At 47.0% G+C, this 20,551-nt stretch overlaps 1 protein-coding gene across 1 annotated transcript in view; it reads right to left on the reverse strand.

Moving 5' to 3' along the window:
• Positions 1-20,551, reverse strand: part of LOC128972644 (vascular endothelial growth factor receptor kdr-like) — a 149,848-nt gene that overhangs the window by 96,685 nt on the left and 32,612 nt on the right. Inside the window, exons 2-3 of the mRNA XM_054388721.1 lie at positions 13,472-13,568; positions 7,297-7,511 (exon numbers count right to left, since the gene is read on the reverse strand). Of these exons, the coding sequence (XP_054244696.1) occupies positions 7,297-7,511; positions 13,472-13,568 (312 nt within the window). The remainder of the gene's footprint in view (positions 1-7,296; positions 7,512-13,471; positions 13,569-20,551) is intronic.

A 20,551-nucleotide genomic window follows, 5' to 3' on the forward strand; every position in this document is an offset into this window, starting at 1 on the left:
GATTTCTTTCTTTAAAAACCCAAGTCTCCATCCTTTGGCTGGAGTTATGCTTCAAGCACCAGAAGAGTTCATAAATTCTGACTCCTCACACACTAGATTTTGGGCAGGCATAGAATCACAGAATGATGGAACTGTTGAGGTTGGAAGAGGCCTTTGAGATTATCAAGTCCAACCACTCAGAATCCCACCTCTATTGCTAAGCTACTACCCTACCCCTCAACATCACATCCACACATCTTTTAAATACCTCCGGGGAGAGTGACTTCACCACCTCCCTGGACAGCCCATTCCAATGTTTGATATCTCTTTCTGTGAAGAGATTTTTCCTGATATTCAAGACTCTACTATCAAAGATTCTGGAGAAAATAGCTGGTCTAGTGGAAGGTGTCCCTGCCCATGGCAGTGGGGTTGGAATTCATGATTTCTTGTGTCCCTTCCAACCCAAACCAGTCTATGATTCTATGATATTAACCTGATCATATTTACCTACCAGGGTAGTGAAATACTGGAAAAAGTTGCCCAGAGGTGTGGTGGAGGCCCCATCCCTGGAGACATTCAAGGTCAAGCTTGATAGGGCCCTGTGCAACCTAATCTGGTTGGGGATTTCCCTGCTAACTGCAAGGGGGTTGGACAAGATGACATTTGAGGGTCCCTTTCAACCTGATGCATTTTATGATCTACCTGAAGTCCCATCATTAATAACAAGTCTCCTACAACCTTGAGTAAAGCTCAGCAATTAGCAGTTACTGAGTGGATGAGAAATGGGAAGTGTGGGAATTGTGTGTGTGGTTGTGGCTTTCATCTAGAAATTCTTTATCAATGAGCAGGAGGAGATCACTGCATCCTCCTGCTGGGATATCCAGTGCTGCCACTGACTTAGTGCCAGGACACACCATCACATCTTACATAGCTCCTCCACTTCCAAGTGACCTCTTTAGATACTGAATGCCTTGATTCTGAATGGAAAGCATCTTACTTTTCCTTTGGACCCATCTCTTAATACTTCAGGAACAACAGAGAGGGTCCTGCAGAGTGACGTAGCCTCTACTCCCATGTGATATGACCCTAAGCACTGTTGACTAGGACCCAGTGCCAAAGCCTTCCATCAGTCCATGCAGACAGCCAGAGCCTTCCACCAGTCTGTGCAGACAGCCAGCTTATCTGCTGGGCTCCACACTGAGCAGACAGGACAGCACTCGCCTATCTCAGCTTGCTGAGTGTCTGGCAGCAAGTGTAGCTGTCTGGGTGTCTCCAGCCTGAAAAAAAGAACTGCAGCTCCAACTCTGTTCTCACTGGCGATATCTTCTGGAAAACAAGCCAAAGCCCAAGTCAGGGCCGTCACCCTGGCCCTGCATTTATGCTTCTCACATTCAGATTATCTCTGTGAACTCTCAAGAGAATTAAAGAGGCAGAAATCAGCTTCAAAGAGCATCAGAACCAAAATATGATCTCATGTGAGGAGTGCTTTCATGTACTTTCATCCTTTTCAGGTTTCTCTTGGTGAGGATGGGGTGAAGAAGATGGGGCTTCACATCTCTGGGCTGTACTGTTTGATAAAGAAGAGTCAGTGGTTGATGTGACACGTCTACCCTGGTGCAGTACTTGCACAACTCTCAGTAGCAAGAGAGAGCTCCTACCCTGCCTTGGGGATGCCTTGCTGCTGGAGCTGACAAGCTGTGAGATGCATGCTCTGACAGGACAAGATGCTGGATGCATCTCCCTTTTTCCTTCAGAACAGCCTAAACAAGACATGTGCTCCCATATATAAGTCTGTCTTGCTTCAAATATCATTTCCAGTTCTTGTGCTCTGGATTCCTGGCAGGACTGCACCATGGCTCAAGCCTGCAGTGCTGGTGCTTCATGGTGTCCATGTGAAATTTAGAAGGAGCCACCACACAAATTCTTTGCAGGATTGTCGTCTAGTCACACTGTGTTCCTGAGAACATCACCATACCCGCTAAACCTGACTTCAAAGTGTCATGTCTATGTGTTTTCAAACACCTCCAGGGATGGTGACTCCACCACCTCCCTGGGCAGCCTGTTCCAGTGCCTGACCACTCTTGCAGTAAAGGAATTTTTCCTAATATCCAATGTAAACCTCCATTGATGCAGCCTGAGGTAATTTCTTTTCATCCTATCTCTAGTTCCTTGGGAGAAGAGACTGACACCCACCTTACTACAACCTCCTCATGGCCATAATTATTTCAGGAAAGAGAATACCATAAAAAATCCTAGAAGATGTCTGTTGCTGGCTTGATCATTCCATGTCTGCCTTTAGCCCTGCAGTCCTAGCACAGCAGTGGTGTATGTGGAGTCAAAGCACAGCTTTGAAACTTGGATGAACTTTTCTAGCCACTATTTGGCAAGATGAGACCAGTTGCAGTTACCACAGTAACAAGCCCTTTTTACAAGGGCTTGCAGTGATAGGATGAGGGGCAATGGCTTTCAGCTGGGAAGATTTAGACTGGAGATTAGGAACAAATTTTTTACAGTGAAGGTAGTGAGACACTGGAACACATCACCCAGAGGGATTGTGGATGCTCCCTCTATGGAAGTATTCACAGCTGGGTTGGACAGGGTCTTGAGCAACCTGGTTTAGCGTAAGGTGTCTGTACCCATGGCAGGGGGGCTTGAAACTAGATGATCCTTAAGGTCCCTTCCAACCCAAATTATTCTATGAATCTGTGACAAGTTGCTGCTGGAGGGAAGCAAATCAGAATTGAGCCTGTGGCCCTTCCCAGTGATCCATTGAGGGAATGGTGCAAAGAGGTGCAGCAAATCCCTTATTGATGCACAGAGCTAAGGCTGCAAGGAGAAGCCACTGCAGGAGCTGAGGCAGCATTTCAGCTGGTACAGAGCTCTTCCAGCTGACGCCCTGAGGACTGGCTTAGCTTGAGATGGTCCCTTTGCTGACAGTAACAGTATTTCAAATAGCTGAGAGCTGCAAGTCCTGCCTTCTGACTAGACTGGGGCTTGGGATAGCCCTTGGGGAAGGTGGAGCGAATCTTTGCTTGATTTGTCTTTTTTTAATGCTTCCCTAAGCCATCTTAAATTTTGTATGTGCCCCAGGAAACACTGCAGAAAGGGTTCCTTCTGCTTTTACAGAAAATACCCTGCCTGTCCTTTCCTTTGGCACGGGGATCCCAAAGGTTGAGGTAATCATAGAATCCCAGACTGGTTTGGTGGAAAAGGACTTTTCAAGCTCATCTGGTTCCAACCCCGCTGTAGTCTGCAGGGACATCTGCAACTAGAGCAGGCTGCTCACAGCCCCAGACAACCTGGAATGGTTCCAGGGATAGGGCATCTACCATCTGGGCAAACTAGGCCAGGGTCTCACCACCCTCAGTGTCAAACATTTTTCCCTTCTCTTCAGTATAAAAATCCCTTTTTTAGTTTAAACCATCACCCCTTGTCCTCTCACAACAGGCCCTGCTCAAAAGGCTGTCCCCAGCTTTCTTCTGGCCTCTTGAAGCCCTGAAAGGCCAGCAGGTCTCCCTCGAGCCTTCTCTTCTGCAGACTGAACACCATCAACTCCGTCTGTCCCCATAAATGAGTTTGTTCCTCACAGGGAAGTATCCATGTGGTTGGGCAGGATAACTGCAGGGACAGAGGGAATCAAATGACATTGGCTAGCTGGCTTTGGCAGTGCTGGCAGGGGAAACGCTGTCCACGTGAGACTTTCTGACGTAGTCTCCTACGTGGGCAGCAGCTTTGCAGTGAAAACTTGTCTTTATTGCTGCTGGCTCAGCAGAGGCAGCATGTCCTGTGAACTTAGGTGAGTGTCCTCCAGTCACCCTCTTCTCTGACAGTAGCCACCAGAGTTACTTGGCTACTTGTACTGCTGCAGCTCCATGTTTGACCAGACCCCACAGAAGTTATCCCTCTGTGGCAATAAAGCTAAATTATGTGGTTGAAAACACAGAATCCCAGGATCCTAGCATGGTGAGGGCTGGAAGGGACTTCTGGAGATCATCTAGTCCAACCCTTCTGTTGGGTTTTGTTTCTGTTAGGTTTGCCTAGGTCAGGTTGCATAGGAACGCATCCAGGTGGATTTGGAATCTTTCCAGAGAAGGAGACTCCACAACCTCTGTGGGCAGCCTGCTGCAGGCAGGCACCCTCGCAGCAAACTTTTTCATAGAATTATTTCTGTTCCAGCCCTAAGCTATATTGTATTTTCAACAAGGATATGGACAACAGGAGAAAGGGGGCTGTCTTGCCTTTTAATGGCTATCCTTGGGACTTGCAGCTGCAGCAGGAAGCAGCAAAGGGCCGGGGAACAATCATTCAGGATGGAGACCCTGAGCTCTCCCTCCCTGCAGGCTGTCGGTGCACAGCTGAGGCATCATTGCCTGACCCTGCTGCCTTTGAATCCCTTAGGAGCTGACTGATGTGCAGGGGTCATAGCTCAATTGCACTGGCGAGGGGTTGGAGCAGGGAGAGCTGCTGAATGCCAGACTGTGACGGAGCTTAGAGACTCCACCAGGGAGGCTGCAAAACCAGAAGCAAGCACAGGAAATAATAGCCCATAAGCAGGGCTTCCGAGGCAATCATGTTCTCATTTTAGTGTCAAGCAGCAGGCCAGGAATGAAGAGAAAAATACCATTCCCCTTCCTTTTTTGGGAATAATGGCTTCTAACTTCAGAGGAATCTCCAGCCTTCAGGGTCTGTTTTCTCACTCCACCTGGCTCAGCCTCATAAACTGAGCTCCTGCTGATCTCTCCACAAAGCATCCAGAGAAATGTCTGTTGAACCTCACCCTTCTCTGGCACACAGGGAACTTAGGACTTCTTCATCTGGAGACAACTGATGGGTTTCTCAGTGACATCCACACACTGTCTGGACATTACAAACAATAGGACAAGAGGCAGTGCCCTCAGGTTATGACAGAGGAGGTTTAGATTGAATATGAGGAATTATTTCTTGAAGGTTGTTGAGTCCTGGTCCAGGCTTCCCAGAGCAGCAGTGGTGTCCCCATCCCTGGAGGGGTTTGAAAGCTGTGGTGCTGAGGGACATGGTTTAAGGGTGACCTGGCAGTGCTAGGTTAAGTGTTGGACTTGATGATCTTAATTAAAGGTCTCTTCTAACCAAAATGATTCTATAAGACAAATATCCCCAGGATGGGAGGAAGAGCATGCCCTGAAGACACCATCCATGCTGAGGTACAAATAATTCTGTTCACTGAGGCCATGCAGCCTCCTCAGACTGACAGCCCAGATCCCAGTAGGCATTTGCAAAGTTATAAACTGAACTGCTGTGGCAGAGCTCTGCTTTGAGGTGGATGAGCAGGTGGCTTGCTGGGACATGGGCCAGTGAGATCTTTGCTGGCTTGACTTTCTTACTACTTCACCCATGGAGGACAGAGTACGAACTGCTTCATTTTCGTAGATTTGAAGATTCATAGGATGGTTTGACTTGGAAGGGACCCCTTAAAGATCATCTAGTTCCAACCACCCTGTCTTGGGCAGGGACACCTTCCACTAGACCAGGCTGCTCAAGGCCCCATCCAACCTGACCTTGAACACCTCTAGGGAGGGGGCATCCACAACCTCCCTGGGCAACTTGTTCCAGTGTCTCACCACCCTCACTGGAAAGAATTTCTTCCTAATCTCCAGTCCAAATCTCCACTCCTTAAGCCGTTCCATCAGTAACTTTTGAGTATGAGCCGTTAGAGCAGGAAAGGGCATATGACACAAATAGCATCTGAGAGAGGACAATCATGGAAGGTGATTTAGAGAAAGCAGCCATCCAGGGCTGTTGTTCAGGAGGACCTTGGCACAGCAATCTCAGGCAAGCAAGAGGACATCCTGCCTTTTCTTTTTTTTTCTTTTTTTTTTTTGGTTAGCACTCTTCCAAGTGCATTACCAACAAGCATTTCATAACTTGAGATATTTGCTGAAGGAAAATGCTCAGGCAGTCCCAAAAGATCCATAACATTTCCTGCACGTGCTCCCACCATAGAGTAAGGAAGGTCTGGGTTGGCAGCCAGGGCACTGAATCAGGAGAACTGAGTTTTCAATATGCTGTTTCCTGACGTGTAGGCATGGGGCTGGGTTAACAATATGAGATGTGGGGCATTTGAGTGGGGTGTAATGAGAAAAGGAAACAGCTCAGCACAAGAGCTAGGGTGGATAAAGCAACCAGGGCTTAGAGTAACAAGAAAAATCAGAGAAAGGAAATAGAAAGGGAGAAAAAATAAACGACTGCAGGAACTAACCCCAAAAAGCTCTTTTCTGATAAGAAGGAGACTTGCTGGGAAAGCAGGATAAGGGTAGAAAGAGACTATTTTCAACAGACATAAGGGGAGAGGAAAATGTCATCCACAGGCAGCAAACAGACGTGCTCACCTGGTAGTGCAGAGGTTGAATTTCCCACTAAATGTGGGCTTGTCACGATCCCCTTGGGATGGACATCACCTCTTGAGGTTTGTCAAGGTCAGTTGTATGAGGTACAACAAGGTCAGGTGCTGGGTCCTGCACTTGCATCACAACAACCCAATGAATGCTCCAGGCTTGGGGCAGAGGGATTTGAAACTGCCCAGCCAAAAAGGACCTGGGAGTGTTGGTTGACAGCCAACGAGAGATGAGCCATCATGTGCCCAGGTGGACAAGAAGGCCACTAGCATTCTGGCTTGGATCAGCAATAGTGTGGTCAGCAGGACTTGGGCAGGGATTGTTCTTCCACACTGGACACTGGCGGGGCTGGACCTCAAATTCTCAGTTTAGTTTTGGGCCCTTCATTCCAAGAAGGACATTGAGGTGCTGGAACATGTCCAGAGAAGGGCAACAAAGATGGTGAAGGGTCTGGTGTAGGGGAGAGAGAAATTACAAAGGATGTTGTTGGCGTTTCTTGCCTGGGGAGGAAAGGAAGGGCAGGAAAAGAGGGCTTGGGTATTCAAGATGCATCTTAGGAAAAGCTTTGATAGCAAAACCCTTTGGGATAAAAAAAGTTTAATCTTAAAAGGGAAAGAAAAAGAAAAGAGGTTTAAAGAAATGAGTGTGTTGGAGCATGAAACTAGATGGAAGTCTTGGAACTGAACAAGGTGGGTCATTTGTGGCTCTCACATCTGTGTCCCTGTGAATTCATCTGTCATGAAAATCCAAATACATCCATCCTCTTCCAAATGTCCCAGCTGGTGCTTGCTCTAGTGCTGGGCCAGTGGGGAGGTGAGATTTGTGAAAGCATCTCAGTTGGGTTGCTTACTACCACAGTTGAACACAACTTGTATTACCAAAAAAAAAAAAAACAAAAAACCAAAAACCCAAAAGCCATAACACCAAAATAAAGTGAAGATCTTACCTTTAACAAACACATAAATCTTGGCCATGAGATCCTCATTAGATGGGTCATCATCATGGATGCAGGTGAAGTAACCTGTGTCATTGGCTATGAGTTTCCTGATGACAAGCATGCTGCAGTTCTGCCTCGTGCTGTTATTGCCACAATTACTGATGTCCACCCGAGGGTCTTCCTTCTGGTCCCCCCTCAGAAGCCAGCTCACAGATGGTGCTCCCCTGTCAACACAACACACCACAAGATGATCAAAGGGCTGGAGCACCTCTCCTGCAAGGACAGGCCAGAAGAGTTTGCACTTTCAGCCTGGAGAAGAGAAGGCTCTGGACAGGCCAGAAGAGTTTGCACTGTTCAGCCTGGAGAAGAGAAGGCTCTGGCGAGACCTTGGAGCTACATTTCAATATCTGAAGGGGACCTAAAGGAAAGCTGGGGAGGGACTGCTTAGGAGGGTTTGTGGTGATGGAAGAAGGGGCAATGGTTTGAAACTGGAGCAGGGTACATTTAGGTTGGACATTAGGAGGAAGCTGTGAACAATGAGAGTTGTGAAACACTGGAACAGGTTGCCCAGAGATGTAGTTCAGACCCTGTCCCTGGAGACATTCAAGGTCAAGCTTAATGGGACCCTGAGCAATCTGATCTAGTTGGAGATGTCCCTGCTGACTGTGGGAGGGTTGGACAAGATGTCCTTTGAGGGTGCTTTCCAACCCAATGCATTCTGTGTGATTCAAGGTAGAGTCCTGACTTCAGGCAAAATTTGGGCTTCCTTCTGGCCAACTGTTAGTGATTTTCCCAGTGTCATTTGGAAATGAATACTAAAGGTTGCTGGGTGCTTGTGTTTCCACCCATAACAATTAACATGGGGCAGCCCACATTCTTCACCAGAGCAGAAGACACCTTTGAGATATTCTGTGGGAACTGTAGCAAGCTAGCTCCTGAAGGAACATTTCATTTTTAACAGATTCTCTGAAAATTAATTTGTTTTTCTAACACTGTATTTTACCCACTTCAAACATTAGAAAGCACCAGATAAAATTAGATGTTTCTTCCAAGCTGAGGACTTTGCATACTTTATCAGCTAAATTAGCTTAGATTTTCTTATGCTGAAGCTGCATGGAGAGAGAACATTTATGCAACTTCATGTCTCCTTTCTTGCTTAACCAGCAGTGACTCGGTCTTGATTTTTGTGAAGGCTCTGGAACTAATCAGATTACAAATCTTAGAATATCTGCTCCAGACATTTTTTTTCCCAGCTCACCTTGTCCTGACAGTCAGAACACAATGCCACCAGGCATCTGCTACACCATTTCACCCACCTCACCCAGTCATTGTCTTATCTGTGATCACAGCTAATGTCAGATGCAATTCCATGTAGTTCAACAAAAAGCAAAACCTTTTCCTAACCTGTTACAGGGCTGCACCCCTCACTACCAGGAGGACATTGAGGTGCTGGAGCAGGTCCAAAGAAGAGCAGCTGGGCTGGTGGAGAGCCTTGAACACAAGTCTTGTGAGGAGCAGCTGAAGGAACTGAGGTTGTTTAATCTTCAGAAGAGAAGGATGAGAAGAGACTTCATTGCTTTCTACAACTACCTCCAAGCAAGGTGAAAGTCTGTCTCTTCTCACATGCAGCAAGTGACAGGACAAGAGGAAACAGCCTCAAGTTGTGCCAAGGGAGGTTCGGGTTGGGTATTTGGAAAAATTTGCTCACAGAAAGGGTTCTCAGGCATTGGAACAGGCTGGCCAGGGGGGTAGTGGAGTCACTGTCCCTGAAGGTGTTTAAAAGATGTGTGGATGTGGTGCTGAAGGACATGTTTTAGTGGCAGTAGCTTAGAAGTAGCAGTGGGATTGTGAGTTTTAGGCAAGTGGTTGGACTTGATGATCTCAAAGGTCTCTTCCAACCTGATCTAAGTTATCTCAGTAAAAGGCACTGGCTGTGTTAGTCCTGTTGTGCTGGAAACATCAGGCCACACCATTGCAGCAGGAGCTCTTGAAGCTCTCCCCTGCTTGTCTGTACTTTGAGGGCTCTGATGATGTTCTAGTATAAGATGTGTGTTCATGAGATGAAGATTATGGTCCTATTGTAGCAGAGTGGTTTTTGGTGGTCAGTGTGGAAACTAGTGAACTACAGGGGTAATAGTCCATAGATCTTTCAGGGCAAGAAGTTAGTACCAGAGGGAGGCAGTTCTGTCTCAGCTTACAAAGAGAAGCCACTCTTCCAAAACCAGGGGTTTGATCCACCCCTTTTCACTCAGTGAATTCCCATTGACCCAGTGGCATTTGCTGAGTTGAGGAAGGAGTAAGAACCTCTGGATTTCCCCAGCTGAGTGTCACTGGGGAGAAATCCGGTCTAGACACATGGACTCAGTGTAGAGATGCCAATAGCTAACACATCTAACGAGCAAGCTGTGTAAAGTTTCCCGTTAGCTACTAGCTCCAAGTGTTCTCTTAGTGCCAGTGGCTTTGTGGTGGTGCAGTAGGTGCAATAAAGGCAGACATTTGCCAGCAAATTTAGTGACACTTAAACAAACATCCTCTTGGCCCCCGTTTCTGCCCGTCTTTTTGTCGCCTTCCTGAAGATGATGTGGACATGGGGCTGAACTCTTGAGATTATTCCCAGCATGTAGCTGAAGGAGAGCAGTAGGAAAAGTGTGAATATCCTCTCTGGTGATCAGCCTCACCCTCATTTTTTGAATGCACTCTTGACTTGAACAACCCCACCTCATCCGTCAGAGCAGCTTCCTGCTCTTCAGAAAGCTGAATTATTTTCTGATGAGGAGGTCCCTACCCACTGCTTTTTCCCTGCCTCACTAACGTCACTAATGACATAATGACCACCTCTGTCAAGTAGTGGAACTCCTGGTCTGGAATATGGAACAATGCCACTTCACGCTCAGACATTCAACTCCCAGCATGTCACCATGTCCCTGCCTCTACCATCACCCAGTCTGGTGTCCATCAGGGCTGGAAATCCACAGCAGTGGCTCTGCAGAGCAGGTCAGGGATTTCCCATGCTTGGGTTTCCTTACATGTTGCCCACTTTCCCCTTCTGCCTATTTTGTCCTGACGGAAGATGCAGACTTCAGCTATTGCTTTGGGATTTTCAGATGTATGACAGAGGGGGAAGTCACAGCAGTACCTTTGACCCAGCTGCCAAAAATCAGGAAATGATAGAATCATGAAGCATAGAATGGTTGCATTGGAAGGGAACTTTAAAGGTCATCCAGTCCAACCCCTCTGCAATCATCAGGGACATCTCCAACTACAGTAGGTTGCTCAGAGTCCCAAAACAACCTGACCTGCAATGGTTCCAGGGATGAGGCATCTACCATCTCTCTGGACAACTTGGCACAGGGTCTCACCATCCTCAGTGTCAAAAATTTCTTCCCTCTCTTCAGTCTAAATCTCCCTCTGTTCGTTTAAATCGAAACAGACCTTGCTCAAAAATCTATCCCCAGCTTTCTTCTAGACCCCCTTTAAGACTTGAAAGGCCACCAGAATGTCTCCCCAGAGCCTTCTCTTCTCAGACTGAACAACTCCAGCTCTCTCTGTCTGTTCTCACAGCAGAGGGCTTCCAGCCCTCCCATCATGGCTGTGGCCTCCTCTGGCCCTGCTCCAACAGGTCCATGTCTCTGCTGTACTGAGGACCTCAGAGCTGGCCCCAGCACTGCAGGTGGGGGCTCAGCAGAGAGCAGCAGAGGGGCAGGATCCCCTTCCTTGTCCTTGTGGACACCTCAAATAATAGAGTCTAAGAGAGAAGGGATGTTCACAGCAAGTTACCACAATCTTCAACAGCTCCCAGCTCATGCTGTGCTCTGCACAACCCTAATGTCCCCTGGAAGTGTGAAGAACTTCAGAACTCCCTTTGGACCAGCCCAGAGCTCATCTGTGAGTGTGAAGATGCTGGTGTGTCAGAAAGGCAGATGACAGACCATCCACAGAGGATCTGATACAAGGACTCTCATGCTCAACATGCAGAGATCACACTTCTAGCTTCTATTCTCAGCTCTTGTGTGACCTGAGTCAGGGAACCAAAGTGCTCCAGGGCCCTGCTCCCATGCTAACATACTTCTCTGTTTCTCAGAGCTGTCGTGTGGGTTTATTGCTTTGCATCCATAAAGCAATTCAGGTCTGAAGTGCTAATAATTTCTTCATCTATTTCTTCATCTGGAAGATGGAAGAAAAATAGCATATTCCTACAGCTTAAAAAGGCAGTGGATGGGGAGTATTGATGTCACTGGCCTGGAGCACTACACTGAGCTCGTGTCCACATAATGTGCTTTATGAAGCACTGCCTCTCCATTTTAAAGGACTGGTTAAACTTTATTGCCATCATGCTTGCTGCTTGCCAAGCTAAAAATACCACTCTAAGGTTGTTTTGACCTCATAAGCCACATGGCTAGCTGGAAGTATCTGGAAAAAAACCCTGCCTTCTGCTCCAGAAGACATCACAGCTTCTGTAAGTCAATTTGCCTTCCACTAGAACAATTAATTGAATAGACTAGGACAAAAATCAGAAAGAATAGCTAAAATTCACCTTCCCACTGCCTTTACTGTTTCCAGTAACTTCTGCTGCAAGAAATGATCCATGTAGTGGTGACAGTAAAGAGGGCTTTGCAAGGAGGTGTAAAAATAATGTGTGTGTGCGAAAGAGAGAAAGTGTGAGAGTCTGTGTTACCTTTCTCTCCTACAATACTCTCATAAGAAGTTAAAAAGCAAGCTCTTACAGTAACTTGATGTATAAATCACACTGAGAACAAGCAACACCTATGTACAGCTCAGGCTGAGGCTGTTTGTGAGAGCAATTTGATCTGTTTGATGCAGAATCACAGAATCCCAGCAGGGTGGGGTTGGAAGGGACCTCTGGAGATCATCTAGTCCAACACCACCTGCTAAAGCAGAGTCACCCACAGCAGCCTGCCCACAGTCACAATGCCCTGGTGGGTTTGGAAGCTCTCCAGAGGAGACTCCAGAACCTCTCTAGGCAGTCTGCTCCAGAGTTCCGGCACCTTTACAGCAAAGAATTTTCTTCTCATGCTCAGGTGGAACCTCCTGGGTTCCAGTTTGTGCCTTTTGCCCCTTGTCCTGTCCCTGGGCACCACTCATAAGAATTTGGCCTCATCCTCTTGCCCCCCACCCTTCAGCTCTTGCTGAGCATTGATCAGATCCCCTCTCGAGATGCTCCTCTCCAGGCTCAACAGCCCCAGGGCTTTCAGCCTTTGCTCCTCACAGAGATGCTCCACACCCCTCAGCATCTTCAGAGCCTCCACTGGACTCTCTCCAGTACTTTCCTGTCCCTCTTGAACTGGAGAGCCCAGAACCAGGCCCAATACTGCAGATACAGCTTCATCAGGGCAGAGTACAGGATGGGGAGAATTTCCCTTGACCTGCTGGTCACACTCTTCTGAATGCACCCCAAGCTACAACTCAAGGTGCCCTGACTCTCCATATGATATGCAGCAGTGTGCCAGCCAGCAGTGACCAAATGCTATATTCCCCATTTCCAGAGCATGATCTCCCTGCCAACACACATCAGTGACAACATTTGGCTTGTTTCTTGATTTTCTTTTTTTTGCACACTGGCTCAGGAACTTCAGAGCCGCCATAATTTAGGGTCTCAGCAGTCTCTTTTTTCATGAGTCCTTATCTTTGATTTGAAGGACATGATATGTTTGAGCAGGTCAGGTCTGTGAATGTACACATGCTAACTGCTGTTTATTTAACTGTCAGCTTGGAGGCTGGATGGTATTCGAGGTTAGGAAGTTGAAGTTCGTATATGTATATGTAAAGAGCTAATGACATGCCCCAGTGATCTAATTTGTCATTTGCTTAGGGACAGGGAGTGAGAGTGATTGTAACTGCAGAGAGGCTGAATCTGACCCTATTTTCAGAGGAGAGTTTTCCAGCACATGGTCCATTTCCCTCCCACCAGCTTTCCTATGTGCTGACTCAGGATTTTGCTTGGGCCCCTTTAGAGCATGAGGAATCTGGCCAAGCTGATTGCTGACCTGAGACTTTCCTCCCAGCTCTCCCACATCCCACCCAACTCTGATCCATGCAGAAGGTGAAGAAGACCAGGTCCCAGCTGGCTGGGAAGTGTCTTCTGCTTTACCCTACCCAGAAGCTGTTCTGTGCCAAGGTAATCAACACAAAGGAGGAATCCCAGCCTTGCTGGAGCAATCCTTACCTGCATTTTATTTTGAGGGTGTCTCCTGGTAAGAGGACAATGTGGTTTTTTGCAATGCTCAACGTTGGTTTCTCAAAGAATTCATCCTCCACTAGACCTGATCCAAAGAAAGAAGAAATCATCATTAAAAGGCTATTCAGGGTGGTTAGAGCAAGAACAATACAGTTGAGGCAAGTTTGCTGTTTTGTAAACAGTTCCTAATTTGGGGTTCCACACAGTGCTTGCATTTATACTTATGCCCTTCAGTTGAGCATGGTGTTAGGGGTGAGATCCTTTTTAGCTTGTTTTTTAGTTTCCTTTATTCACCTCTTTCTTTTCTAACACTGAGCAATTGCATTTCTGCTGGTGATCTTCCTCTCTCCTTTTATTCAGAACTAGCTTTACTACTGAATTATTGCAGACTTAGGATAACAGATTCGTTTCCAAAGGATTTTACATGCATATAAAAGTGGAAGGAGGCAGGGAAATAATTTGATGTGTGAGCTCACACATTGCATTTTAATCAGTGGAAGAAAATAAAACAATAATTCTGGCGAGCAGCTCTTTGATTCACCACTGTGGAGCATCTGCTGTATTAAAACCAAATCAAAAACCTGCTGTTTTCCAAAGCACAAATACTCCATTCTGAACATCATAGCAAGCTGCTTGCTCTGTGGGCATCGTGGATGTCTCCTGGTGGGATGCTCCAAGGCAAATCTGCAGTGGACGCCATGTGCAGGGCCACCTTCTATTGTTGCCCTTCTGCTACAGCAGGTCCAGAGAAGGGCAACAAAGCTGGTGAAGGGTCTGGAGGGCGAGTCTGGTGAGGAGCAGCTGAGGGAACTGGAGCTGTTTAGTCTGGAGAAGAAGCTAAGGGGAGACCTCATTGCCCTCTACACCTGCTGGAGAGGAGGTTGGAGTCAGGTGGGGATTGATCTCTTCTCACTAGCATCAAGTGATGGAAGGAGAGGAAATGGCCTGAAATTATGTCAGGGGAGGTTTAAGTTGGATATTAGGTAATTTTTTTTCCTGCAAGAGTGGTCAGCACTGGACCAGACTGCCCAGGGAGGTGGTGGAGTCACCATCCCTGGAGGTGTTTAAAAGCTGTGTAGATGTGGTACTTGGTAATATGGCTTAGTGGTGAAGTTGGTAGAGTAGGGTTACTAGTTGGACTCAGTGTTCTTGAAGCTCTTTTCCAACCTAAATGATTCTGTAATTCTGTGATCACCAGTGCTCATGTGACATGGTTTGTCTGGTCTCTGACAACAATGCTCTTAAATAATAAAGCATTTGATATCAATGGTCTTTACTGATAAAGGTCTCTCTCATCATCATTATCTCCTGGCAGAGAAAATGCCTTCTGAATGTGAAACCATTTGCAATGAGACACATATCTGAGTACACATCGATGATACATAATTTTTTTAAGCTGAAACAGAAAAAGAACAGAAGTGAGGTTGACCAGGCTGTTTTGCTTGTCCAAATTCAAAGTAACATAATCAAGGAAAGGAGAAAAACAGACTCAGATAAGTATCTCAATTTCCAAAGCTCTGACATTAAAGCTGCATGTTTTCTTTCCCCTCTTGCTCTTCAAATCTCTATCTTCTCTTTTGCCTTGAACTTGATAAGCCAGAAATCCTTAGCTGGGCTTCTAGCAGAGGCATTATTCTCAGCAGAGTAGTGAAGATAACATATCGAACAAAAAGAGAAACATTAGGGTTTAACTTTTCAACTGGCTGAAACAGTGATTTTCTTGCCTCCCACCACTCACCTCTCATCTGTTTTTTTTTTTTTTTCTTTTTTTGCTGGATTTGAGTAAAATGTTCTTACCCTGACACATTCTCTCAGTGCAAAGAGTGAATCACTCCCACTTTGGAGAGCCTGATTTCTTCCAGGAGCCATTGAAATTCACAGTGGAGGCCAGCTAATCTCATAGCACCAGAGAACCCTTCCCAAAGGGGATTGTGCCCAGGCAGGACTGGACTCCCTTTGAAGGCACATTGACCTATCCTATAGACCTGTAGCTGAGACATCAAATTAGTCCTGGCCATTGATTCAGCACCAGAGATATCGCCCCCACAGTTTTGCATAACTGATGACAGCTCTATCTCCAAAGTCCTTTGCAGAGTAAGAGGATGGAGTTTGGCCAACATGAACTCCCACCACTTCATCTATGTGACTTTATTTAGCATGGCCTGACCTAAAAACTGCTCTGTAATAGTGAGGAAGGGAAATAGCCAGTGGCTTCCAGCCCTGCAGCTCCCATGTTGCTTTTGAGAAGCACCTTTATTCCTAAACGCAGTAAGGAGGATGTGTACTGAGTGCAGCATCACATTTCACAGAATCCCAGCATGGTGGGGTTGGAAGGGACCCCTGGAGATCATCCAGTCCAACCCCACTGCTAAAGCAGGATCTTCGTCAGCAGCTTGCCCAGGATCACAATGTCCTGGTGGCTTTGGAATCTCTCCAGAGAAGGAGACCCCACAACCTCCTTGGGCAGCCTGCTCCAGGGCTCCAGCACCTTCACAGCAAACAGGTTTTTCCTCCTGTTCAGATGGAACCTCCTGTGTTCCAGTTTGTGCCCATTGTCTCTTGTCCTGTCAGTGGGCACCACTGAGAAGAGTCTGGTCCCGTTCTTACAACCTCCACCCTCTAGCTCCTGATGAGCTTTGATCATATCCCCTCTCAGGCTGCTCTTCTCTAGGCTCTACAGCCCCAGGGCTCTCAGCCTTTCCTCCTCACAGAGATGCTTCAGGCCTCTCAGCATCTTTGTGGCCCTCTGTTTCACTCTCTCCAGTAGTTGCCAGTCTCTGTTAAACTGGGAAGCCCAGAACTGGGCATAATACTGGCCTCACTAGGGCAGAGTAGAGGAAGAGAAGGATGTCACACTGCTGCACTCCCGTTAATGTACCCCAGGAATCCATTTGCCTTCTTGGCCACAAAGACTTATTGCTGGCTCACAGTGATGTTGTCCACCCTCCCAGGTCCTTCCCTGCAGAGCTGCTTTCCAGCAGATCAAACCCTATAGCAACAAATCAACAGAAAAAGCCCCAAACCCTGCAGGAGGAGACACTCTCAGACCAGCCTACCCTTGCACTTAGCCTCCAAATCCCCTTTGGTTTCTAGAAGCAGCTAGTTCAGTTCATGCTGAGCATGGGCTGAGCTTTGGCATGTGTTAGTTCATGGTATTTCAGTCTCTGTGCTGAGCTTTGCAAAAACAAGCCTCAAAAATACGGCCAAGGGCTTTGAATGTGTTTGTCAAGTGTCATTTAATTTGCCAGCCCTGCGTTGTTTGGGTCCTGGGTGGTTCTCCCAGGACACAGCTACTGCTCTGGGCTGTTTATGCTGCCACTTCAGCCAGGTGCTGAGACTGGAAAATCCTGGAGTTTGAAATAATTCTTCCTTTCTTTCCTCTTGTGCCTACAGTTGTTCTTAGAGCTTAGCTGATGTCTGGAGCTGGCCTTTCGAGCAGGCATGAATTTTACCTCTCAGGAGTAAGTGTGACACTGTCAGAAAGATCTGGAGGGCAGTGCCAGGCAGCTGGCATCAGACTTGAGCTGCTGTTGTGACCAAACATCAAGTCCTTGGACTCTTATACAACTAGAGACTTTATTTGCTGAGAGAAAGAAAAGTATTTTTCAATTATTCTGTTTATACTTCTGAGCTACTTCTTTCCCAAAGTTTATTTTGGCTTTGGAAGCTGAAGAAAGGGAGAAGCAAAGTGTAATTCCAGTGCTTTTCTACCCTGTGGAGGACAGGAGGAGAAATTCCTCTGCACACATGCTGCTGCCAGCTGACAGAGGGTTTATATAAACCTAGCATGTGCCCTTCCTGGCACACCAGAGCCAAAGCTAGGTGGACTGGAAAAAAAATTGAGAGAGAATAGTGAGATAAAAGGTTAGACTGTGACATCAGGACACTAAATGTCCAAACTGGCAGGATGAGTCTTCTGAGGAGCACAGGTCTTGTGAGGAGCAGCTGGGGAAACTGGGGTTGTTCAGCCTGGAGGAAAGGAGGCTGGGTGGAGACCTTCTGGTTCTCCACAGTTCCCTGAAAGGAGGTTGGAGCGAGGTGGAGGTTGGTCTCTTCTCCCAAGGAACAAGCAAAAAGACGAGAAAATGGCCTCAAGTTGAGCTAGAGGAGGTTTAGGTTTGACACGAAGAACCATTTCTTCCCCAAAAGGGTTGTCAAGCCCTGGCCCAGGCTGCCCAGGGCAGTGGTGGAGTCTCCATCCCTGGAGGGGTTTCAAAGCCATGGAGATGTGGTGCTGAGGGACATGGTTTGGTGGTGACCTGGCAATGATGGCTTAATGGTTGGACTTGATGATTATAAAGGTTTCTTCCAACCAAAACCATTCTGTGATTCTGTGATTCTCTGATTCTATATCCAACAGAACAGATGTGAAACAGGCAGGTACCATCTAGTTCTGGGAAGGGCAAAGTTAACACAGTGTTGACATCCCATGGAAAATCATTGCTTAGATATGGCATGGAGCTTAGCTGCAGAGCTTTTCCTTCCTTATGGCTTTAATCAATAAATGCGTCAGAGCTCTCAATAAAAGTTTTTCACAGGTACTCTGCACTTGATATAAACCCTCCCAGACTTGAAGAACTTTCCTCTGAAGTAGTATTTCATGGTATGCTATAAAACTAGGACCTACGACCTGCTCCACGCTGCTGGACCAAGTCCTGCTGAAGCTAATACGCTCTGATTGCACAGCTCAAATTATAATGTCCAGGCCTAAAATAACATTCTTCTGCTCTCTGCTAAATAATTGTTGTCCTGCTCTGGGTCCACAAGGGTTGTAAAATTAAAAACAAGTACCTGTGCCAACCCTGTCATTACCACAGCAAAGCTCTGCAGGGGTGCAAACAGCTTGGCAGGTTCTGGTCTGCAGAACGATGTGTAAAGGGCCAGAAAGCAGCACTGGTAGCATGGCTGGCCCTGCTCTTGTCTGTGCACCTAGCACTGCTGCCTGCTTGGGGTGAGGAACCTGCCGCAGAACCGTTCCTTACGTCTTTGCCCCTGTACTCGGCACTGGTGACGCCACAGCTTGAAGCCTGGGTTCAGTTTTAGACCCCTCAATCCAAGAAGGACATTGAGGTGCTGGAGCAGGTCCAGACAAGGGCAATGAAGCTGGTGAAGGGTCTGGAGATTGTGTGGCATCTGATGTTAGGTTACTGTTCTCAGTGCAAGTTGACTAAAGTGAAACAGGTTGCCCAGAGAGGTGGTAGATGCCCCATCCATGGAAAGATTCCACATCAGGTTCTTTGGGGTGCTGAGCAACCTGACTGAGAGAAAGATGTCCATGCTTACTGCATGGGGGCTGGACTAGATGAGCTTTAAAGGTCCTTTCCAACCCAGACCATTATATGATTGATGATTCTATGAATTCTCAAAAGCACAGCATCAGTGGTGCTTGGTGACAGGACAAGGGGCAATAGGCACAAACTGGGACCCAGGAGGTTCCATCTGAACATGAGAAAACCTTTCTTTATTGTGAGGGTGCTGGAGCCCTGGATCAGGCTGCCCAGAGAGGTTGTGGAGTCTCCTTCTCTGGAGAGATTCCAAACCTGGCTGGCCACTGTGATCCTGGGCAAGCTGCTGTGGGTGACCCTGCTTTAGCAGGGGCTTGGGACTGGATGATCCCCAGAGGTCCCTTCCAGCACCCACTGTGCTGGGATTCTGGGGATCTGTAGCATCACCAAGCTAAAGATAGTCCCTACAAAGATCCCAGTTCAGGGCAGACCTTCTGTTCAGAGCCTCACTGCACCTTTTCTAGTTGTGAGAGCTTCTTCATACCTTCAGTTCAGACTTTAACATTCTGCTCGTTGGTGAAAACCACAAACACATCACAACCACCCAAAGCCTTAGGAGCTAAATGGGAAAGGCTGACAGATAACACATTACCCAGGAGAAGAAAAGTATATTGAGAACTGTTTTTCCTGGGTAATCTGATTTTGCAGCACAGCCAACATTAAACAGGGGAGGATCCCCAGTCAGAGGGTAATCTGTGACCTCCCTCATCTGTTTTTCAGATGATTTCTAACTCTATCTCACTTGGCTGAGGGAGATCCCTCCCACAATTAGTGAACACTTGATTGTTTGTGCTAGGACCCCGAGCATGAATCAAAACTGGTTTTGATCTCTGTTTCTTATTGTAACAGCCTTCCTTCAAGCATCTCCCAGGCACTATAGCTACCACCAAAAGAGCATTCACAAATGTGAGGTTGGAGGTATGGTATATAGTGACACCTAATGTCAAGGTGATACCTGATCAGGAGATCCACACACCCCTTTTGGCCACTGCTGCTCACACAAGAGAGGAAAGCTGGAAGAACAGCACCAAAGAGCACCTGACCTCTGTGTCAGATGACAAAGGAATAATTGCTAAGAAAGCCAGAGACAACTGTGTTGACAGCTAAATGAAGCAGGTTAGACTAAGGCCTGGATCCCACAAGGACGTGGGCACACAAATAGCTTTTTGCACATGGTTGAACTCCAGGGGCTATTCATAGAATAATGAAGTCATCAGCTTGTTTCAGTTGAAAAATGGCTTTGAAGTCATTGAGTCCAGCTGTCAACCCAACACCACCATGGCCATTAAACCATGTCCCAAAGTGCTCTGTCTAGACATCTTTGCACACCTCTAGGGATGGGGATTCAACCACCTCCCTGGGGAGTCCTTTCCAGTGTTTGAGAACCCTTTCAGAGAAGAAATTTCTCCTAATGTCCAACCTAAACCTCCCCTGGTGCAACTTGAGGCTGTTCCTTCTTGTTCTGTCATTTATAACTCAGGAGAAGAGACCAACACCCACATTGCTCCAACCTCCTTTCAGGTAGTTGTAACATGTATGTAAATTCTCTGGGCCTCAGGACACTTCAGGTCCCATTAGTAAGTGCTGGAAGTCAGGGATTTGGAGCTGCCTTCAGTGAGGGGAAGTGAGAGGCACCCACACAACAGTTAAAAACTGGTTTGTTCATTAAGGTGGGGATACTTTTTTATCTATCATATCTCTGCTGTGAGGACAGGCTGAGAGAGTTGGGGTTGTTCAGTCTAGGGAAGAGAAAAATCCAGGAAGACTTTGTCATGGCTTTTCA

The sequence above is a fragment of the Indicator indicator genome, chromosome 17, assembly GCF_027791375.1.
Source record: "Indicator indicator isolate 239-I01 chromosome 17, UM_Iind_1.1, whole genome shotgun sequence".
In the NCBI taxonomy this organism is placed as follows: domain Eukaryota; kingdom Metazoa; phylum Chordata; class Aves; order Piciformes; family Indicatoridae; genus Indicator; species Indicator indicator.